The sequence below is a fragment of the Pleurodeles waltl genome, chromosome 12 (assembly GCF_031143425.1).
Source record: "Pleurodeles waltl isolate 20211129_DDA chromosome 12, aPleWal1.hap1.20221129, whole genome shotgun sequence".
Lineage (NCBI taxonomy): Eukaryota > Metazoa > Chordata > Amphibia > Caudata > Salamandridae > Pleurodeles > Pleurodeles waltl.
Window position 1 is genome coordinate 304,578,461 of NC_090451.1, and position 21,612 is coordinate 304,600,072.

A 21,612-nucleotide genomic window follows, 5' to 3' on the forward strand; every position below is an offset into this window, starting at 1 on the left:
CCTCACATCACAATAGCGTAAAGGTAAGTATTTATAAATATGTTTAATTTTATTTACATCAAAACGATTGATCCGCCACGATACAGAGGATCGTCTGGGCTGTCATCTCCTAAAAACACTATTAAAATGTGTCTGGCGAATGCAGCAGTCCACTAAGGAAGTACTCCATCCAGAGAGATGTGCGAGTTCTTGCCTTAATTTTGTGTAATTCCCAGGCCCAGTCTCTTAAGACTTACGTGGACATCAGGGTTCTCAACATTTGGTTTATTCCATTGGTGAAGTCTCTGTTTAAGACTTCACATACTTGTCACATTTTGGTGCTTAATTATTTTATTTACATTTTCATCTCTTTATTATTGATAATAATGTATGGATCTTCAAGATATGTAGAGGTAAAAGAAAAGTAGGTCTACAATTGTCTAAATGCATGTACTTTCAAAATATTGTGTTAGTTAACATTCTGGAGATGAATTCTGACATGGCAATATATTTGCCACTCAATGTTGTGACATACACAATCACTACTATCCATCCTGTATGTTGTGGTCACAACTATGTGGTACAACTATTTTTTGTGGTCACTACTGCAACAATGGGCAAAGTCATTAGTATCTCTGGACTATTTTCACTTATAGAAGCAGCTTGTTATAGAAGGGATTGAGAACCCCTGATCAAAAAATACCAGGAGAAAACGAAACAGGTTTTGTCACATTTCATGAAGAAACAAACTGTGCCAAAGATATTAGTAAATCAAAAATATTTTTGACCCAGCCTCCCACTACTGACCACCACGATAGCTGAAATCCCTGCACTATGCATAACTTGCTAACTGCCTGCCATATATGATGCATATTAATCCCACACTACTGAAGTGATGTATATAAAAATGAAACATTTATTAACCCCCAATGTGCACTACCCCAGAACTTTAAAGCTGCTCGACTTGACATGCCAACAGAAAACTATTCCTTTCGTCAGCCAAAATTTGTGCAAATTCATACAGTTCCCATCTTACAAACTAACTTTAGGTGTGCCCCTGCTTGAGGCATACACACAAAATTTGAAAATTCAGAAAGTAATCTCAACATACTAAATGTCTGCCAAATTTCATTATATAAGACAAAACAGTTCCTCAGATGTAGACAAATTAACAATTGGCTTTTTAACTGACAAGGTATACGAAAATGATAAGGTTCAAGCCCACCTTGCAAATTTTCAAAAACGAATCTCTCAACATCTACCGAACTGATTTACACCAAACATAAAAAGTATGTGTGATCAGTAAAGTTCTACATGTATGCCAATCTTGGGGTAAATATGTCAGCAGTTTTGGCTCTAAGAGCGAGTAAAATTTTGAATTCCCCCGCCCCCCCTCCCCTTGGGTAAATCAAACAAATTTTGCCATTCCGAAACATTTTTAAATATGCTAAAATGGGGGTGCTGATCCCAGTGGACAATATATAAACAAGTCAAAAAACGGCTTTTCAGTCTGAAGTGCAGCGGAGTCATAATTACACAGTGATGACTACCACTTTGTAAAGATAAATATACACGCAACCTCACATACGGCAACATTTCAGGTACAAGAACGAATTTAAAATAAACCACAGGACAAACAATTAGTCATGTCGGTCTGCAGGAGAGCTCTGAAGGCAACAGCTCCTGCTTGTGTAGTGAAAACATAGGCATACTATGTAACAAACTATCCATTAGGAATGAAGAAAGCAGAAATATTTACATCAATAAATCCTAAACTCAAAACAGTTTAGCGTCCTGATCTATATTTCAAAACGGCAGAGAATGGAGATTATCCATTGCTGCTCACAAGCTACACTAGGACATATTATCTGAAACACAATGTATAAGTGTTTTCTGTTGAAATAAATAGCATTTAAAATCTAAAATGCTAAAGGCATAAAAGAACTCTTTTCTCAGCTGCTTTAAATCAAGCGTTATTGCCCTCTACCCAGGGCATCAACAAATTCGAACACAGACCGCTGAGTATGTTCAACGTTTAAACTGCTCATCCCACAACTATGAGTCAGAAAAGAAGACATACAGGGAAGGAAAAGAGCAATTAACAGTGGTTGACACAAAACATGACGTGAGCAATGAGAATATTAGCCTACTTCTTATGATCTGGAACTAGACTCTGCAGGGTACTTAAACCAAAGGCAGTCAAGGGTATCTACACAACGATATCCTGATAACACGGACATCGCAGACTGGGGAAAAAAAACAATGGTGCTTCCAGCTGCATTAACCACATTCTCTGGAAGAGACTAGGACAGCACTATGGGGTAATCAAGACAAGAAAAAGGAAAGTCTAGAAAACATTGATGTGTGGAAGAACAGCGCAGAGGTGAGTGAAGGAGCAGGTACAATGTAAGAGACAAAAAGAGTCAAAGATCACTGGAGAAGACGTTTAAAGGATCATGAGAAAGAATAAGGTACTGCAGAGCAGCAGAAGCCTGGAAGCACCAGAGACAGAAAGGATTACCAGAGAAAATATGAGAAGGATGTTAATCCACATTGTTGTCACAACCAAGCTGTCTTCAAGAGAGGGTCCCCTACTGCCATGCTACTGAAGCCCAAACCATTGATGCGAAAAAGTGTTGGGGCCTCACTGGACAGGGTTTATGCACTCCACGTGTTAATATAGCATGATAAAGGGCAGTTAAACCAGTGAAAAGAAAGGGAGTAGGACTGTCAAGGATATAACATTATAGCAAGCCAAAAAATTCATTCCATCCTTACCCTGACTTCCAACACCTTTTACAATCCCACAACCTGATCTGAACACAGGTAGATAAATATGTCCGCTGTAAGACTTCTTCATGCCCTTGCTGCACACTTACTGAAATTTCACAGTTTGTTAACGTCTATCATAATATTTGCTAAACCAATTCCAACATCCCATGTAGGATGGCAATGAGGCCTACACTGGCGCAATCTTTGTCACTCTACTGGACGACCGGACCACCACCCATTTCTTATACAACCACCCATATTTTCAAATTTGTGAAAAGCATGTGCTCTTTTTGTTTGCACAAACAGAACTATCAGGCTCAGCTACTTTGTGCGAATCTGTTTTGGCTTTTAGGAATAGAAAAAAATAAATAAACTGTAAAAACTGTAATCTGGCAGGGACTGACAAAAGTGGAGATATCTTCAGCTGTTGCGTATAGTCTCTAGATTAAAGGACTTTGATCTATTACAGTATGATGCAGTCCAAACACTAATGCAGACGATTAAATCTAGCTCACCCCGGACCCTTGCTCAGCCTCTTTCTTCCACTTGGTAGCTGACTCTCATACCAGCAATAGCAGACATGTGTAATCAGTGAATTTATGCGATCTGCCCACAATCATGGAAATAAGCTCATATACTTCCTATCTTGAAAAAACCAACAGCTGACCCCAAGCAACTTTTGACTTATACATGCCTATTTCTCAACTGGATTTCCCACTTGAAATACAAGAGAAAGAAATCGATAAACACATGTAAATCCATATTGAAACTAATAATTTACTGGCTAAAACCCAAGACAACACTAGTAAATGTGCTGGGTGATAAAAGATTTCTTTTTGATAAAGGTCATGGCGCAACAATGGTATTATTTGAACTCAGTTCTGTGTTTGATAGTCTCTCACCCAACTACGATTAGGAACTTGGGAAGTAAATGGAAAAGTCTTAGAGTGGCCTATGCCATTTTTTAGCAATCATATAAAAACCATCAACATCTCTTTCTCTCCCAGCGCCCCTCCCCAACAAAAAGGCTTTGCCATGCAAAATTCCCCAAGGCTCTATTTTAATCTGCACTTTATTTAATGTGTACATCTCATCGCTGGCAAGACTGGCATGGAAATTTAGGATGTCTTATGCAGATGATGAACCAAATCGCAGAGTCAGTGGAGGAGGAAAAGAGGCCAGCCATTCATGACAGTAGGCTGGCAGTAACGCCTTGGGTGTGTACTAATGCATTAAAGTGGAATGGGGAGAAAAAGGAACTGTTGTGCTTTGACCCCCTATCCATTACACATTCACCTAGCTAGTGGCCAGTAGCTCTGGGTGGCTCTTCAGTTCCAGCCACAAAATACCTGGGCTTTACCAGTGACAGAGCTCAGTATGAAAAACAAGTAAACTTGACTTAAGCTTCTTATTTAGTAATTCTTTTAAATTACTGTGTAAAGTTCACCACAAGCTTCCTAGGTAGGCTCAAACCTATAGTTCAGGCTTTGATTTTATCACACCAGGGCTAACGTAATACCTTCCATAAAGGACTTTTGGCCAAACCAATGACAAAGCTACAAAGAACACAAAATTGGACAGCAAGACTTAACGGGAAGAAATAAGACTGTCACCGTGCTCTGAAGGAGTTACACTGCCTACCTGTAAGTCAGAGTGTTTTTTAAAAATGCATGGTTGGTCCACAATTCCTTTTACACAAGTGGTTCAGTTTGTATTGTCAGAGTAATTACGAGGTTACATAACAAGCAGGTCCTTAAGATCTGGAGAAGCTCTACACCTCAAAATCCCTTGAATTAACTTCAAGCCAAGGGGCAGAGGATCCTTCTCATTCCTTGCCCAAAACTGTGGAATAGCTTTCATCAATCACTTACAGCTGAAACCAATTAATGGAGCATTCAAAGGAATCCAAAGTCCCGGCTGTTTTAGCGAAAATAAATAGTTCCTACTTATCTAGTGCCGGGACACACCAATAGGGCATCCCTATTCCTAGCACAAACCCTTGCTGGAAAGATTGTGTTTGATAAGAACTGCAATGTGTCTCCAGTAGGGTGGCAATCTGTCCATTGCCATTTTGCAAGACAGTATGTGTGCAGGGTGAAACTTTGCCTGGGCAGAGCCATAAGAAACATTTGCAAGGGTGGAAGAGATACTAAGTCACAGAGTACATTTTTGGGGTTGCATTACATACTTTCAGTCTCTAAATAAGGATCCCAGTCCATTTAAAAAATATAGTTCTGATATCACTGAGTTTAGAGAGTGATTATTGTATCTGTATTCCAAGCCATCTGCATCCTTCTGGAGCAAACCTTGAATGGTTGTTCTCACTCTCCTTGTGTAATCAAGTGTGTAAAGGGAATAATGTGGTTAGCTAATTAGAATCAAATAGTACCTAAGGGCCTGTGACATCAATAGTAAACGATGTCCACCACAGATAATGCCCAGTGACCACCTGCTGGATCAGGCTCTAGAAAAGCCATTTAACTCCTTTAGGCATTACCCCAACTCCTGCCAGCAGTGGGAGTGATAAGAAAACAAGCTGAATTTAGACAGTGAGTGATATAAAAAAACACTAAACCTGTTTGCACCCACAACAAGGATGGCTATGCACTATTGTGGTCAGGCAATCCCCCCACTAGATGTGATCCAGTGTGTAAGTTTGAAACATGGAACATGATATTGTAAGTATCCCTAGCTTCACCATTTAACCGAAATAAGTTGATAATATACTTGGTACTAATAAGTAGGACACATACCACTGCATGCACACAGTGGCATGTCACTGGAGAAAATAGTTGCTGGACCGCACCATCAGTCACACAATCTCAGTTCTGATTTAATAGACAAGCTGGAAACTACAAAACCTAGGAATATTTTTATCACTGTGTTTAAGTGACCAAATTGTGTGCTTTTGGACAATCACTTTTTAAATTCATTACTCATTAATTTTTTTAACATTCGGTGTTCTCGATATCAGGTTAAATGCTATGTGTAGATGATAACAACTGGAACGGAAATAAACACATTTTGCATATTATCCTTGGGGATACAAAGTGCCTTGTGTCGTGGTCTAATCATCAAAATGTATCATGGTGGTGAATTTAAGGGACTTCGAGTAAACAGCACTGTGTAGTAGTCTTAGTGTTCCTGCACTGCCCAAGAGTTTGACCTTAAGCAAAATGTGTTATGTTATTTGGTCCTCTCATGGAACACCTTTGAAAGAGTTTCTGTGAAGGAAATAAGCACCAAACATAGGCCATCAGCTTGGTTTTAGTCACACGCGATTTTTACTGCAATCATATTTACATCACTATTTGAACACCCTGGTACATAATGGTCATCTGCTCCACCACAATATCTGAATCTATGACACTTTAAAACAGTATTCAGTCATTAGTTCTGGCTTTAAATACATGTTCAAAATAACAACTAATCCTTTAGCACATCTCAGAGAGGTGAGAAATGGATTCCAAGCATTCTTGAAATCGTAAAGTTTAATTTTCCTTTCTGCTTACAGTGAAAATGAATAAAAATCCATTACTATACTTCAAAAAGTGACCACGCATTAGTACTGGCTTTCACAGCGGAACAGAAATTAATTCAACCTAGTTCTTCAAGTACCTTAATGCAGGGCACAAATCCTCAAAAAAAAAAGAAGTGAGGGGACTAACGAAGTTAGACTAGTATGCAAGTGACATCACGATGCGTGACACTGTATGTGGCATCACAGGAAGTGACATCACAGGAAATGGAATCACAACCCATGATTTTACAGGAAGTGACACCAGATCTGAACATCTAACACACTTTTACCAGTTCTCTCATGAGTACATATGAGTGCATTACAAGTATACATATAAACACTCCTGATTTAGACAGAAGACTCATGTTTTGTCAGCTACACATAAAACATCGTTGCCTACTGTCAGCATATAGCTTCTTTTACCCAAAGACTTAACAAACTATCTCTGTCAGGCATAATAGTCCATATGCAGCACATTTCCATGTAGATTAAATTGTTTTAGCTGCCTGTGCATGTAACACCTACCTGACGCAAGGTAATGCAAAACAGGACAATGTGCTGCCTTGCGTTTTGTTTTTTTTAAACAAATAAACGCAACTAGGGTTTGTGGGGCATTATCAATCCTAAAATCCCAAAACAGATTTTGTATCAGGGTTGCACCAGAAAAGTTACTCAACCCTAACCCCAAACCTGTGCCTCAACTTAAACATTTGTTTTAAAAAAAATCTCTGTCACAAACAAATTGGCAATAAGGAGAAACAGGACAGTAAATCTTTTCTGCTTAATTGGTTGCAAAGTCTGAATTTTAAAATATCTTATGGGGTTAAGGCATTTGCTGCAGAGATCTTGGGGATCATTTGCTAGAAAGATTTGTGTTTTGTCTAGCTCCCCTTTTGACTCAAAGGGGCATTGAGGGCCAATGTGTCACCTGCAAAGCACATCATGTAACATGCAGGAACAGATTTGTATTTTATGTAGATAGATAAGTGGATTACTGTTTTTAACATAGAGATCCTTTTCTTACTTGCAGTTGCATTGTAATCCTTCTTATATAGCGCAGTGAACTATGAAGGATGATATGTGACTTCTACACCTTGTAACCCTCACTGTAGTAAATCCTGATCACTGATGTATAAACGTATATAATTTGTCAATGTAATGAGTATGTGGGGGATAAAGTGCTCTCGTTCTGATGAGCAGTGCTATAAGAAAAAAAATGCAATATTTAAATAGCTGTTTTGTGTAAATACTGGGCTAGACCAACTCATCAAACATTCTTACAGCACATGCATATCTCTCATGTACAGGTAATGAACAAAGTAAAGTGTGTGACTTTCTTAGGTAATTGTTAAGTGCTAACAAATTGTGTGCCTTTGTTTCCCCTCCACGGCATTGCCATCTAGAAGTTGGGTTCAAAAATGTCTGAGGCAGGATACTTTATCAAAAGTAGGCCTGATGGCCCCTTAAATTTGTCCTCGTTATGGGCCAAGCTGTAACTTAAATTATGAAAGTCCTATCACTGCCTGCACGTCTTTTCTCGGATCGAAAGCAGACAAGGTGCAGGTACAGTACAGCTGCATGTGTTCCGGTGTCTGAAAATTACACCGGAAAAAGTTTGGCAATTTACAGTAGGGCCCAACTTCTACTTGAAAATAGAGGGTGGATACCATCCACCTTCGTGCACCCCGACTTGTGCCCGGTCTTAACTGCCTGAAACATTTTGGGACTGCTTCAGCACTGCACGTGTTCGTGCTCTTCGAATAAACACTAGAAAGGTACACATGCTTCTGAACGGCATTGCCCTTCGCACTTCTGTGTTGCATGTCCTTTCTCTCAGTTAACTTTAATGCAAAAACTGGTGCCTCTGGAGCCTCAAGGTTCCTGTTCAGTGTCAGAAGAGCAGCATCATAAGACTTCCAGGTCAATTTCCGTGTCACTAGCTCCTTAATGAGCACTCTTAACACCTTTATTTGCGAGGAGTGACAAGGAAAAATGTTAGGCGTCATGCACCAGCTGGGTGATGAAGACACCCCCAAAAAAGACAGTTTTACAGAAATCGAAACAGTTGGCCAGCAAAGTTACTATAATTCCCTGCCTTGTTTGACCTTAAAGCAACATATAGAAACAGCAAGTGAAGTTATGCAGCGCAGAAGGAGGGGAATACAGCACCATAAAAACGATGCATTTACCTTGGCTTCTTTCTCTTTTTCGTGTCCCCCATTTCTCTTCATATTATTGTTTCCACTCACCGACATGTGAATATCTAAAGCAACGCCACTCGGTTTTCGCGCGGGGGACGCCGGCTTATGAAGTCTGGCAAAAGCTGCCTAACATTAAAATAAGCTCTTAGTATACTACAACTCCCATGAGGAAATGCGTTGGAACTACACGTCTACGTCAAGCTACAGCTCAGGATTGAAGCTGAAGCGGCAATATTCAGCAGAGTCGTTAGAGATAGACAAAGGACAACACTGAGAAGAAGCTTCAGATATAGGCTGGAGTCGTATGCACCGGAGACAGCCATCTTTCTTATCAGGAGTGGTGAATTTTGTTAATCACAAAAATTAAATATGAAAGCTTATTGACAACTTCTGTGCTAACAGTTGAATCGCTATAAAAATGTGTGAGCAATTTTACAAAATACAACATAAAAACCGTTTTATTTTCTCCGCATTAATTACGTAATGGATGAGACTTTTTTGTTGCTATTCTTGTTTTATCTCGTTTTGTGTAGATTACAAAGGTGGTGCCTAATTGAAGCTTGTACAAAGAGCTCAGATGTCTCGGGACCTATGGCTTTGGAAGTGACGTCAGTGGTTAGCAACCGTAGCTTGGAGAGAAGACGAGAAACGCCGAGCGTGGCTAGGGTGAGGGGTACAGTGGGTGAGTGGTGGGTTTCCCTGGGGGAAGTCTCTGCTAGTGTGGGAGTCAGGGATTGAACTCCGTTCGTTTTAAGTGGAATGTGCGATGTGCAAGCTTTCGCTTTTCCCTTGGATGTTTTGATGCCTCTTGCATCTGACCAGACTGACCTAACGTATGCCACTCTTTCTTTGTGGCCCCCATTGATCCTTATTAGACATGCGTGGGTCGTGTCAATTGAGTGCCCCTTCTGCGTTGGCTCCGAGCTGTTATGTGGTCTCTATCGATCGAGTGAGATTTAGGGTGTCCAATTCAAGACTTAATTTTCTGGGTTGACGTGTATGGAGAAACGTTTTGTTTGGCGAGAGGTACAGCCTTTCCGAATCCATTGCAGTTGAGAATAAACTCAGCGGGATTGGTTGGGACGTTATAACTGGGATGGCCATTAGCATCTTGACTGGATATTCAACCACCAGAGTTGTCAAACTGCGCGTCATTCTCTGGTATGTCCGCTAGACGTTACTTGTTTGATGGTTCTGGGCGTCTATGACTCTTTGCTCTTCTTTGGTGCCGAACTAGTCTTTCTGTATCTTGGAGGTGCATAGGCTTTGGTTGACCACGTAGGCCTTAGTTTAGTTTAGTAATGGGCTTGGAGCCTGCCTACACTCACCATTTGTTGGCTTGAGTGGCACTCTTATTGACAACCTCACAATTCGTCCCCTTCAGGCCTGCCATCATTTCCGGTCTGTCCGTGGAGCAGGGACCAAGCACTAATTGATTTACCTTAATTAGTGCACCCTTTATTATTCGTTCATTCCCATCCCCATGCTCCTCACCAAGCACCTCTATATGCTTTCTGGCCGCCCTCCCTGTTGCTTTCCCATCTGCGATCCTTCCTTACCCATGTTGTTTCCTTTCACCGACTCAACTTATTTATTTATTATTGATCCAACTGTGATGAGTGGAAAAAAGCAAACAAACTGCTTTTATTACTTTGTAGGCATGCACAAGCTTGGTGCATACGTCTATCTAATAATATTAGTAATGTTCCACAGCATCAGGGATGCACCGTGACTAAAACCATCAGCAAAGTGAAGTTGTCCCTAAGGCAAAACCTGTTGGCTTTGCCAGTGCTTGTTTAGTATGCATGAAGATTCAGTTCTTCATATGCTAGTCAACAAGTACATCAGAGATAAAACAGTACTTTAAATATGCACATTAGAGCTGAAAAGTTAAAACAGCATAACTCGTCTTTGCATTTACAAATAAGACCCTACTTGACAGAACTCCCTTAAAGGATGGCCGATTGTTTACAAAAGATAAAAGGATCACTTAATCACCATCACTATTAACCAGTATGAACCTTATAAGAGGAATGATATATTAATATTAACAACAAGCATTAGCAGTAGTATACATTTGCTAAAATCCTATTTTTCTTTGTTGAGAGGTTTTAGAGCTCCAGAAGTTAACTTTAACTACTCGATGAATTATGTTGGGGTCAGAGTCCTGTAGACATAGTGTAAGGATTTTGATACTAGATCAAATGTTGTTATCCTTAAACATATGGTGCATACGTTAAGAGCTGAAGACAAGGTCATATTACTTTAATGTGAAGCACGTTACATAATCCAGGTGGCACAGCCTTATATTTATTAGCACTCTGTCTTAGAGCACTCTGTATACTTAGCTCTGGTAAATTAATCCGCAAAAGAGATGAGTGTATTGTATTATATTGTAATGGCATTTATATAGTCCTTACTACCACAGGAGGGGCATTGAAGTGATTTACGCCAAGCTTCGTGCTCCTCTGGAACCCTAGGTTAGTGGTTTATCCAGTGTCATTGGTTATTTTTGGTTATAGGGTTTAGTCTTGATGGCTCAAGCAAACCATTCCGTTAATTCACTCAAATTTCTTTGTGGTAGATTATTCTCATAGGAGTTTAGTGTGATCATTAGTGTGGCCAATAGTTACGGGGTGTTGAGAATTTATATTAGTTCATGAGGATGGTTGTGGGATCAATAGAAGAGATTTAGGAATTGTAGCTTGGCTTTCAAGTGAGAAGATGTTATGATGTTTGAAATGTATTGTGGGCAAAATACATTATTAAAGATTAAAGCAAAGATGTATGTAATGCAACAAGGTTGTTCTCAGAGAGACAAGGCATGGGTAAAATGGAGAGGAAGGAGAGGGTCATTTGAAAGAAAAATGAAAGGTGACAATCAAGTTTTGAGTAACAGTCAATTTTCATACTGTGTTTTAGAAATACAGCAGATATTTTTTTTAGATAGTACGCGGTTTGAGGATGCAAGAATGTAGAAAGAAGGAACGTTATTTGCATTGGAAGATGGTGCTATATGAGGTACTTTTGAGAGGCCAAGGGGGGGGCCCGTCCTGTGCCCATCAGAGACCGGAGGAGACTGGGCTGGGCCCACCCTCTTTCATTTATAGCAAGAGATTAGACTGCCACCCGGTATTGAGACATTACATATTTTAATTCAGGTTATAGTTTCTCTAGGCAGCTCTATTAATAGCAGCCTCTCCCTTCCACCTTTCTTTTAGTTTGATACTTAGAATAACATAAACAGTATCATAGAGCAAGAGCCTAGAGTCCCCTATATTAGATATCAGATCTAGGAAAAAGCGAAGAATCAAATAGTTGACAAAGAGGTATGGGGAAATGCAAGGCATTAGAACCACCACGGGGAAAAGAGAAAACTATAAAAAAACTTAGAAACTCGGGTGAAAATAGTACGATATCCGAAATCGATGATCTCATAGAGGAGGTAGAATCTTTACTAAGTAATAGGACCACATCTCGGGAGGGTTCGGATAAGAAGATAACCTCATATTATACAAAGAAAACAGAAGTAGGGAAAGCGGAATCAATCGATAGGAAAGAGAGTGACAGCCAGCAAGAGGAAAAATTATCCCCCGTAAATAGGATAGATAGTTACAAAGATGGTATAGTCCGGGCTAAGCGTCACCCCCTAATTACACTAGAAAGTACCAAGAAGAAGGACCATGTGCACAAGAGTGGTATAGTGTGTTCTAATAAGTATGCAGTTCTGGCTGAACATGCTACAAGTAAAGCGCAGGAGGCCCAAGAAAGGAAATCTGTGGGTAGGCATGATCAAATTACCCCCTTAGAACAGAAAGCTAAAGAAAAGGTATCATTATCTAATCAAGATCTAGAGACCTGTCTAAAATGTAAAACAAGGAGTTTAACAGATCTCTATGAACTAATGACTGGATTAATGCAGGAAGTTAGAGAGCTTAAATTCGAAGTGGGAAAACTATCAGCTCTTGTGAAGAAGGGGGGGAATACAGGAACCACTAAAGATCAGAGTACAGAGGAGACCCCATTAGTAACATCACATGTACAAGGTAGACGTGTGTCCCCCCAAACTCTGAATGCTCAGCCTTTCTCTACCTTAACTACAGTTAGTAAAACACATGTACCACAAGAATATGTGAGAGGGGAAAATGCGTTTAGTAGAGGGACTCGCATTTACTCCGTGGGTAAGGCAGGAGAACTACAAAAAGAGCCTGAGAATCCCTTAAGGGAGGCATGTTTGGGAATAGGGCTTCAAGAAGAGAAGATGGGAAGTATATTTAAACCCTATACTCTATCACAAAAGGGTAGCATGTATTCTCTTAAAAGGAGTAGTTACCAAGAAGGAAAAGCAAGGTCCCCTAGGTCTGATATAGTTTACCTGTTACATGTCCCGAAATTGGCTCAAAATTGTAGTGAGGATGAGGATTCCCTAAAGAATAAACTTACACACTGGATCAGACATAAACAACACTGCTTATCTCTAATCCGCTCAGATAATATGAGGGGGGAAAGGATCCCAGGAGAGGTTGGGATGCAAGATGTTGTCGCTTTGACATTAAGGGATGAAAGACTAATTGAAGGTTTGATCATCATGGAACAGAGAGCCAGTGCACCCATGGAAAATGCTATGAGATTTAGCTTGGATCCCTGTACTTGTAAGCCTATAGCACAGAGGAGCAAATTTGGGGGTGGGAGAGCGCAAATGAGAAACAGTGACTCTTACCTTGAAGCAGTCGATTGACTGAATCAAGTATACCTGAGACCATCCAGAGACCCAATAGTATTAGAGATTCAGGAAGATACAAGTTATCAAGACATTGGGGGAGGAAGTATTGAGGAGCACTTACCCTGTAGAAAGGAATTGACCATATCTCGGAGCCCCACTACCAACGATATGACAGCTACCAGAAGGGGGTTGATTTCTATGGTTTCCTGGAATGTAGCAGGGTTAAAAAGCAAGCTTATAGATCCTGACTGGCATGCTTATATAGAACAGTTTCATGTCTGTTTTTTTCAAGAAACTTGGCTAAAGGATCCACCGCATAAGCTGGGATACAAAACTTTTTGTATTAGCGCAAATGCTGCAGCGAGAGGAAGGCCGTCTGGGGGGCTGGTTATATGGGTTAAAATTTCCCTTAATGTCGAGATATGCAAACGCGATACAGGGTCTGTTGATATTCTGTGGTTAGAATTAGGGGATAAAAATAAGGTGCTATCCCACTTGTTTAATGTGTATGTAAGGCCCAGAAGATCAAACCTGGAGTCACACGAAATATAAATATTGGACGATATGTTGAAAAAAATCTCGGCAGGAGAGTCAATCATGATTGGGGGAGACTTTAATTGTAACTATGAGCCTATAATTGGTCTTGAACATCTGGCAGAAGAGGAAGATCTCGCTAGAGCAGCCCCCCCGCCTCTCAGTTGAAGAGTCAGTCCCTGGTACGGTCGCTGCAATGCAGCTCATGGGCCTTACATTAAAGCATGGATTGAGGGCGTGCAATGGTAGAGTGGGTCAAGGCGGTCTTAATATGGATACTTTTCAAAGAGGTAATATGGGTTCAAAACTAGATTATATTATGCATAGCACTAGTACGTGGGAGAGAATAGTGACTTTTAAAATAGATAAGAGGAGGGAAAGCGATCATTTTCCGCTAGTAGTTGAACTCAAGGGCTACTCTACAGAATTGAATTGCATCGAAAAGGATGAGGTGGAGCTGCAACCCACTCTTAGTAATAATAGAAGGGCAGTAAAATGGCCAGTGATATTGGGCAATCTGGGTGTCATGACTAATATTTATAATACATACATAGAATTAATGGAACCCCATGCCCTTAAAACTTGTACTGATATCCCTATCATGGATATTTACCAATCCATGAGTATTGCCTTAAGACCTTACTTCACTAAACAGATATAACATAAAAACAAAAAGGGCAAGGAGCAAATTATCTCATCCAGTCCCTGGTATACCACTGAATGCAGAGAGAGGAAATCATTATTGGTAGAGGCCCTTAAACACAAAGATCCAACAGCCGTGAAACAGGCAAGGGCTGGTTACAAGAAAAGTTTGGCTACAGCACAAAAAAATTGGGAGGATCAAAAATGGCATGACCTTCTAGAGGCAGCCAAATGCAATGATACAGCTACATTTTGGAAAATAGTTACTCATGGCAGGAAAGAGGGGACATACAGTACCGACCATCATATAGATCCCAGTGCTTGGGTCAATCATTTTACGTATATTTACTCTGACTCGCCTAACTTTGATGCACAACTTTCCTGGAACAAAGAAGTACCTTTTTGGAGTAGCTTTCCAATCATACAGTTTAGCCTGAAAGAAACGGTGTCTGCCATTGAAGCGATCAAATTAGGCAAAGCCCCAGGATTGGACAAAATCCCTGGGGATCTGTTCAAGCATAACATAGAAATCTGGGCACTTATGGAAACTTACTCAGCAACGCCCTAGCAAGGGGGGAGCCAGTTCCTGAGACATGGAAAGGTGCAGAAATAATCCCCGTCTATAAAAAAGGATCTAGGGAGGACCCTTGGAACTATAGGCCAATTAGCCTTATTGATGTTATGCAAAAAGTTTATGCTAGGCAGCTGCTAAATAGAATAGGATGTTGGATAGAGGGAAAAAACATCCTGACAATATACCAGGCAGGCTTCAGGCAGCAGACAAGTACAATTGACCAGGTCTTCAGGCTATTAGCAATTTCGTGGAAATACACAAAACTAAAAAAAGGCCACTTGTACATTGCGTTTGTAGATTTGCGTGCGGCCTTTGATCTGGTTCCAAGAGACTCTCTATGGACTGCATTGGGGAAGCAGGGTATGCCGGGGAGTCTCCTCCTCCAGATAAAGAGATTGCATGAGAATACTTTTGCAAAAGTGGGGTGGGGCCCAAATGGAGAGCTGACTGACACAATACCTATTAAAAGGGGAGTGAGGCAGGGCTGTGTGCTTGCTCCGACTCTCTTTTCGCTGTATATTAATGACTTGGTAGAATATTTAAAAGAGAGTAATCATGACTCGCCAAGATTGAATGGTGAACCAGTTCCTGCCCTCCTCTTTGCAGACGATACTATCTTACTTTGTCAAACTCCCATGGGTCTACAATCCTTATTAGGAATGTTTAGTAAATACTGTAACCTGAAGGGGTTGGAGATAAACGCAACCAAAACAAAGTATTTGACTGTTAATCCTCATAAAGAACTTAAAAGGAGTATTGTGGTTAATGGGTACGATCTAGAACGTGTAATTTTTTTTAATTATCTAGGGATACTGCTGGATGAAAAGTTGTTCTGGATGCCGCAGATTAATAAAGCTGCAACCTCTCTAGTCCACAGCTCTGCGGCTATAAACAATAACTATAAAAGTTCAAGAACTGGGATTGTTGCACCAGTGTTTGAGGTCTATAGATATAAAGCGCAGGCTGCTGCATTATACATTGCAGAACTTTGGGGTATTGTAAATTTAAATCCACTAGTATCTCAAGAAAACAGCTTTTTGAGGGGGGTATTGGGATTGCCACCATCTACCCCGCTAATCCCTCTTATTTATGATATAAATCTGAAGCAAATAGGTAAATTGGCAGTTTTAAGGCCATTACTTTACTGGTGCAGACTGTGGACAATTCCGGAATTGACTCATTATAAGCAAGCGCTAATGGAGATAATGGACCTCAATAAATAAATTTCTCTACCGTGGTTACATCATGCAAGGTACTGGTTCTATAACCTAGGGCTGAAACATTACTGGGACAAACCTCATACACTTACGATGCAATCAAAGACTCGACTAAAACAAGTATACTGGGAATTCTCTTCGAGTACTCTCTTTCGCAACGAGAATTTGGGTAGATTGACGTTGAGTTTTTTGGATATTAAACCAATGCCAAGAGCTGAGGACTGGTTAGATACAATCTATCCTAGGCGAGCGAAAACATTATTCATGAAGTTTCGATATGGGATTCTTCAGACTAAAGCTTTTACTATTAAATGGAGCCCCCAAAAAGAGAATAATCATGAGGTGAAATGTGGGTTATGCAATATGGAGACTATTGAAACGGTGGATCATGTTTTGTTTTTCTGCAAAGCCTATGACAAACCTAGGAAAAAATTGATTCGACCTATTTGTAGGAATGCAGGAATTAGAAATTATAAAGAAGCGTCCAGATTACTTAGGTCTAACACTACCTCATCCATTGTCTTTGGAATAAGTCGCTTTCTTTTAGCGACTTCATTTATCAAGGACAAGGAGGGCCTGAGGTTTTAATAAGCTCAGATTTACATCTATAGATAAATCTTATGAAGATCAAATGGTTAATAGGCCCTTCCTTAAGCAAATTAATAGACCCTGAGAAATTATTTTGCCTAAGATGTAATATAGTCTTTTATGTGGAGGAAAATATAGGCTTTTAGGTATTTTAAGAACTTTTTCTTTTCTCTTTTTATTTATTGCCCATATAAATGGTTAAATAGTTCTCCCTTAGTCAGTTAACAAGTATGTGGTAGTATTTTGGATGGGAGACCAATTGTAGGAATTTAAATAATTTTCATCTAAAGTAATAATGAAAATGATTGTTATTTATTGTTTTTAGGAGTGTCAACGGCCATTTATCTATGTAATCTGATTTTAGTATTCATGTGAATAATTGCTGTTGGAATGATGTGTCTTTCACTTGATTGTACTTTCCTTTTATGGCTCACAGCCGAATAAAGGTGTGATGATGATGAAGCATACACAAGATGAAGGGTGAGGGTAGCTTCCACAGACAACAGAAGTGTATTGTCTGCATTCCTGTAGCTGGACGGTTGCTATCTACACACTGGGTTGAGGGGTGCGGTCACAGGGCTTCATTTAGAAATCCCAATTAGACTTCCTGAAGCACTGCCCTTTGGTAGATGGTAGCGGTGAGGGGCGAGACCGCAGATCGTATTATGCAAGGTGAACGGGACCCATTAAGAGAGGCCCAGCCTTTTGGCGTCCTTGAGCACACTTTCAGTTGGGCAGATGGCAGATAAGTTCCAAAATCTCCCACCTTTGTGCATCTATTGCTAGTGCACCAGGCTGGAGTCTACCCTGCTGTGTGGGGCATCCCTACACAAAGGCTGTGTCTGTAAGCCATCCTGAAATCTGTTAATCCAGAAACAGCAAAGTCGTAAAACTGGACTCTTTGCAGACTCATGATTAGAAAATGTCAAAACCACTAAAACGATTAACATGAACATTGACAAAATTGGAAAGTGCAGTGCTCTGTTTTAAAACTTGTATCTTTCTACAAGCCTGTCCATTTAACACATGCTGGTAGGACGGACTAGCCGGTTGAGTGCTATCGTATAGTATTTGATGATTAAGAGGCAAGGGCAATTAAGGTTGCAAAGATAATCAAGTGTAATATCTGCACAGTGTTGAACCAATCTTGAGTTTATTGAGGGAAGCTATGTCATTTGGGAACGTAATTCCCAGATTGTCAATTTAAAATTAAATTTGCCTTGATAATCACAGTCACATAATCAGCTCTTATTAGTTATTCAGGAACCAAGCACATTAATTCAGACTTAGAAGTTTTGAAATTCTCTCCAAGTAATAGCTGACAAGGTCATATAAGAACTGTGTCACAGTTTATCAATGTGTAAGATAGGAGTTCTAAATACTTGCTTACAGACTAGAGGGATATTTCCAATTCTAGTTGGATTAATGGCTGAGGTGTAGATAAATAGTTTATTCAATCAGTTACACCCAAGTGTTTCCACATATTTGATAGAGCATGTATTTAATACAAAGGAGCAATGCAGCAACACAGAAATTATCTTCGATTCAAATACTTTTCACATGCGCACCAATGATTTGCCACTGTAACATACATTGAATCAAGAAATCCCCTCCAAATATGTGTAGTTCTTTGTTCAAGATCATTATTGCGCAGCCTCTAGCTCTATCATCCATCCAGATTGATTCATTAATACTTGGAATAAGATACTGAATCTGTTTGTAAGCCATTTATAAACCAAGCATGCATATGTAATTTAGCCTAAGACCATTATCCTAATTTTAGGCTGCCAAAGAATCCAACAGTCTTTGTAACCAAATGACCGTTTTAGCCAGTTAAAGTTACTGTTGTCAAGCACTGTCAGTCAGTCAGTCACAAAACTTTATTCGGCAAATGCCATAAAAGTACAGACAAAAACACAAATACCACACAATAATTACGTTACAGTAAATAGATAGAAGAATAAAATAGTACCATATCTAAAACATTACGTAAACATCCGGTCTAAAATCTCATAAAAGAAACAAATAAAACTCATAACATAAGAAAAATCACAATAACAGAATACAAAGATTAACTTACAATATTAAACTATACATACATATACATTTAAAATGAAATGAGCCTTTTCCTAATGCTTAAGGAAGCTGTAACAAAATCTAATACAAAATGACAAATTTGTCTATCTGGCAATCTCTGAAAATATATTAAAGCTTCCTTGTAATGGATGGGTCTAACAGAACGTAAAGTGGGTAAAATGCAAACCCCTCTAGGAGCAGCATAAAAAGGGCAAAAGAGAAAAAAGTGCAAAGTACTCTGGGTTGATCTAGAATCACAGGGACAAAGAGGTAAATCCCTTTTCCAAAAACATGGTTCAGGAAACGCTACTTTAAAATGAATTAAATTAAGTCTAAAAAGTGTTAAAAAAGAAAGTATCTTAAAACTGGAAAACCAGGTCAGATAAGGTTCAAGGCATGGGGCTGTCACAACCTGAGAATAGGAATCAAAAGATTTTAATTTCAGAGAACTGTAAAATCTCAGGTCTGATATGTACTCGGAGTAAGTAGCCTTCAGAACGGACCTAGAATTTATAGTTAATAGGTGAGGTTCATCAAACATATATCTAAGACCTAAATTCTCAAAAGAGTTTCGTAGAAACATAAGCCAGGGGATCCTATTTGAATTTTCCAATTGTAAGCATTCGGAAATACAATCTTGGACCAATTTTGCCATTGGGTTTAGCCAACATCTAATCCAAAGCAATAATGGCGCCAAAAAAACCCTATCCTCCAAAAAACACTGACCAAGTTCTTCGTGGCAGATGATATTTGCAGTACATTTTGGAACCAACAGTAATCTTCGCAAAAATTTATTTTCGACCCTCTGGAGAGATGGTACCTTTACACAGCCCCAGACGCCTGCTCCGTAGAGCACAGCTGCGGTACACTTAGAATTATACAAAGTTTTCATATGTGCGGGGGGTCTATGGCCTAGTTTATTAGAGAAGCGAAAGATCGCTTCGGTGTTCCTTATCAGCTGTTGGAGCTTAAAATTAATATGAGTCTTCCAGGACAGAGAGGAACTCAAATGCATGCCTAGGTAACAAAAATCTTTGACCTTAATAAGAGAATGCCCTCCCATAGTAAATTGTTTGGATTTTGTGTTACGTGGGCCACAGGTCATGACAAAAGTCTTGGGGTAATTGACCTTCAAATCGAGGCTCGACATAAACTCATAAAACATGTCCAATAAGCCCTGTAAGCCATTTGCAGTACGAGCAATTAAAACTGCATCATCCGCATATAATAAAACTGGAAGTAATCTTTGGCCCATCTTCGGTACATCCTTTGCTTGTTTAACCAAAAAATCATAGAGCCCATTTATATAAATCAAGAAAAGAAAAGGGGCTAAAATACATCCTTGCCTTACGCCCCTGGTTGACGGAATAGGAGGGGTTCTCTGCCCAGATGAGCCGACCTGAACAGAGACCGTTAGGTCTGTATGTAGACGTTTAATAAGCTCCAATAGAGCCGGGTCACACCCTAGAACTTCTAGGATTTGCCATAACTTGGATCTGTTAACCAAATCAAAGGCACTGGTTAGATCGATAAAAGCCATGTGGATGGACTCTTTCTTAACAGACACATATTTATTAAGTATCAATTGTAAGTTTAAAACTTGCTCAATTGTGCCCACACCGGGTCTAAAACCAAATTGGATGGGAGATAAAATCTGGGCATCTGTTACCCAATCTTCTAAACGGGACAAGATCACACTACCTAAAATCTTTGCCGTTGAATCAATAAGGGAGATTGGTCTGTAACAAGAGGGGTCTTGTCTATTACCTTTTTTAAAGATGGGAACAATAATAGCCGATTTCCATGAAGAGGGCACATTACTAGTTACCACGTTGTTCAACACATTTGTAACCAAAGGGCCCCAGAGCTCAATTTCTGATTTAAAAAGGTCGACAGGAACCCCATCGGGTCCAGGGGCCTTTCCCTGCCTTGATCTATCAATGGCACCTTTGACCTCATGGAGATCAAAAATAATATTTAGGGCCTTAAAGTTAAAATCTGGAGTAAAATGTGTAGCAGGAGTAACTGCCACATGCGAATTCTCATAAGTTTCAGAGCAGAAAACTTTCCTAAAATGATTTATCCAGACATCCTCAGTAATAAAACATTCATTGGCCAAAGAGTTCTTATCAGAAAAGTAAGGGTGATTTATCACTTTCCAGAATTTGGAAGTGTCCTTAAATTCAGATGCGGCCAAAAGATCGCTCCAAGCCCTGGACCTAATTTCGGATTTCCGTTTATCAAGGGCAACCTTATAGTCAGTCCTCGCTGATTTTACTAATTGACGTGCGGGAGGAACTGCTTTAAGAGCTTCTTTAAGTTTTTTATGGGCTAAAGAACACGCAGAATCAAACCATCTATGGACCACCGGCCCCTTCCCGGGCCTGTCCATCACCAGGGCGCGTGAAATATCACTACTTAAGGATTCGAATTCTCGCACAATACAGTCAGAGTCTGATTGCTGAGACAAACACGTATAAATCGTATCAGACCTACTTCTTACAATTTCTTGGTTAAACTTTTTAGGGTCAATTTTATCCCATTTTAAACGAATGCCACTATTTAAATTATAAACTGTAGCAGCACACAAATTTTTGTTCAAGGGTGCCTGATTTACTTTTAGGTCCAGTGTAATACTAAGAGGGTTGTGATCACTTGCACAATGAGGCGTAATCTTAAAATTTCTAATTAGATAAAAATCAGAAGAGCTGATAAGTATAAAATCAATGGTACTCCCCTTCAAATTCCCGGTGTAAGTGGGCGTATTACGGGCATCAGGGGCCAAT

At 39.8% G+C, this 21,612-nt stretch overlaps 2 protein-coding genes across 11 annotated transcripts in view; one reads left to right on the plus strand and one right to left on the minus strand.

Annotated features, from left to right (window-relative positions):
* The window catches only part of FTO (FTO alpha-ketoglutarate dependent dioxygenase), a 1,516,554-nt gene extending 1,507,927 nt beyond the window's left edge, over nt 1-8,627 (minus strand). For 2 of the 7 annotated variants that reach the window (XR_011199794.1, XM_069216313.1), the window contains exon 1: nt 8,461-8,626. Coding sequence is in view for 4 of the 7 variants with exons in the window: in XM_069216313.1 (XP_069072414.1) it covers nt 8,461-8,526 (66 nt within the window). In the remaining 3 variants the exon portion in view is untranslated. Of the gene's footprint in view, nt 1-8,460 lie in introns of all 7 variants that reach the window. The other 5 variants (XM_069216312.1, XM_069216308.1, XM_069216311.1 and 2 more) reach the window with 5 other exon arrangements.
* A 104-nt stretch (nt 8,628-8,731) lies between these two features.
* Nucleotides 8,732-21,612, plus strand: part of RPGRIP1L (RPGRIP1 like) — a 687,119-nt gene continuing 674,238 nt past the window's right edge. For 2 of the 4 annotated variants that reach the window (XM_069216317.1, XM_069216321.1), the window contains exon 1: nt 9,044-9,154. The gene's annotated coding sequence lies outside the window, so the exon portion shown is untranslated. Of the gene's footprint in view, nt 8,813-9,043; nt 9,155-21,612 lie in introns of those variants that run through there. The other 2 variants (XM_069216318.1, XM_069216320.1) reach the window with 2 other exon arrangements.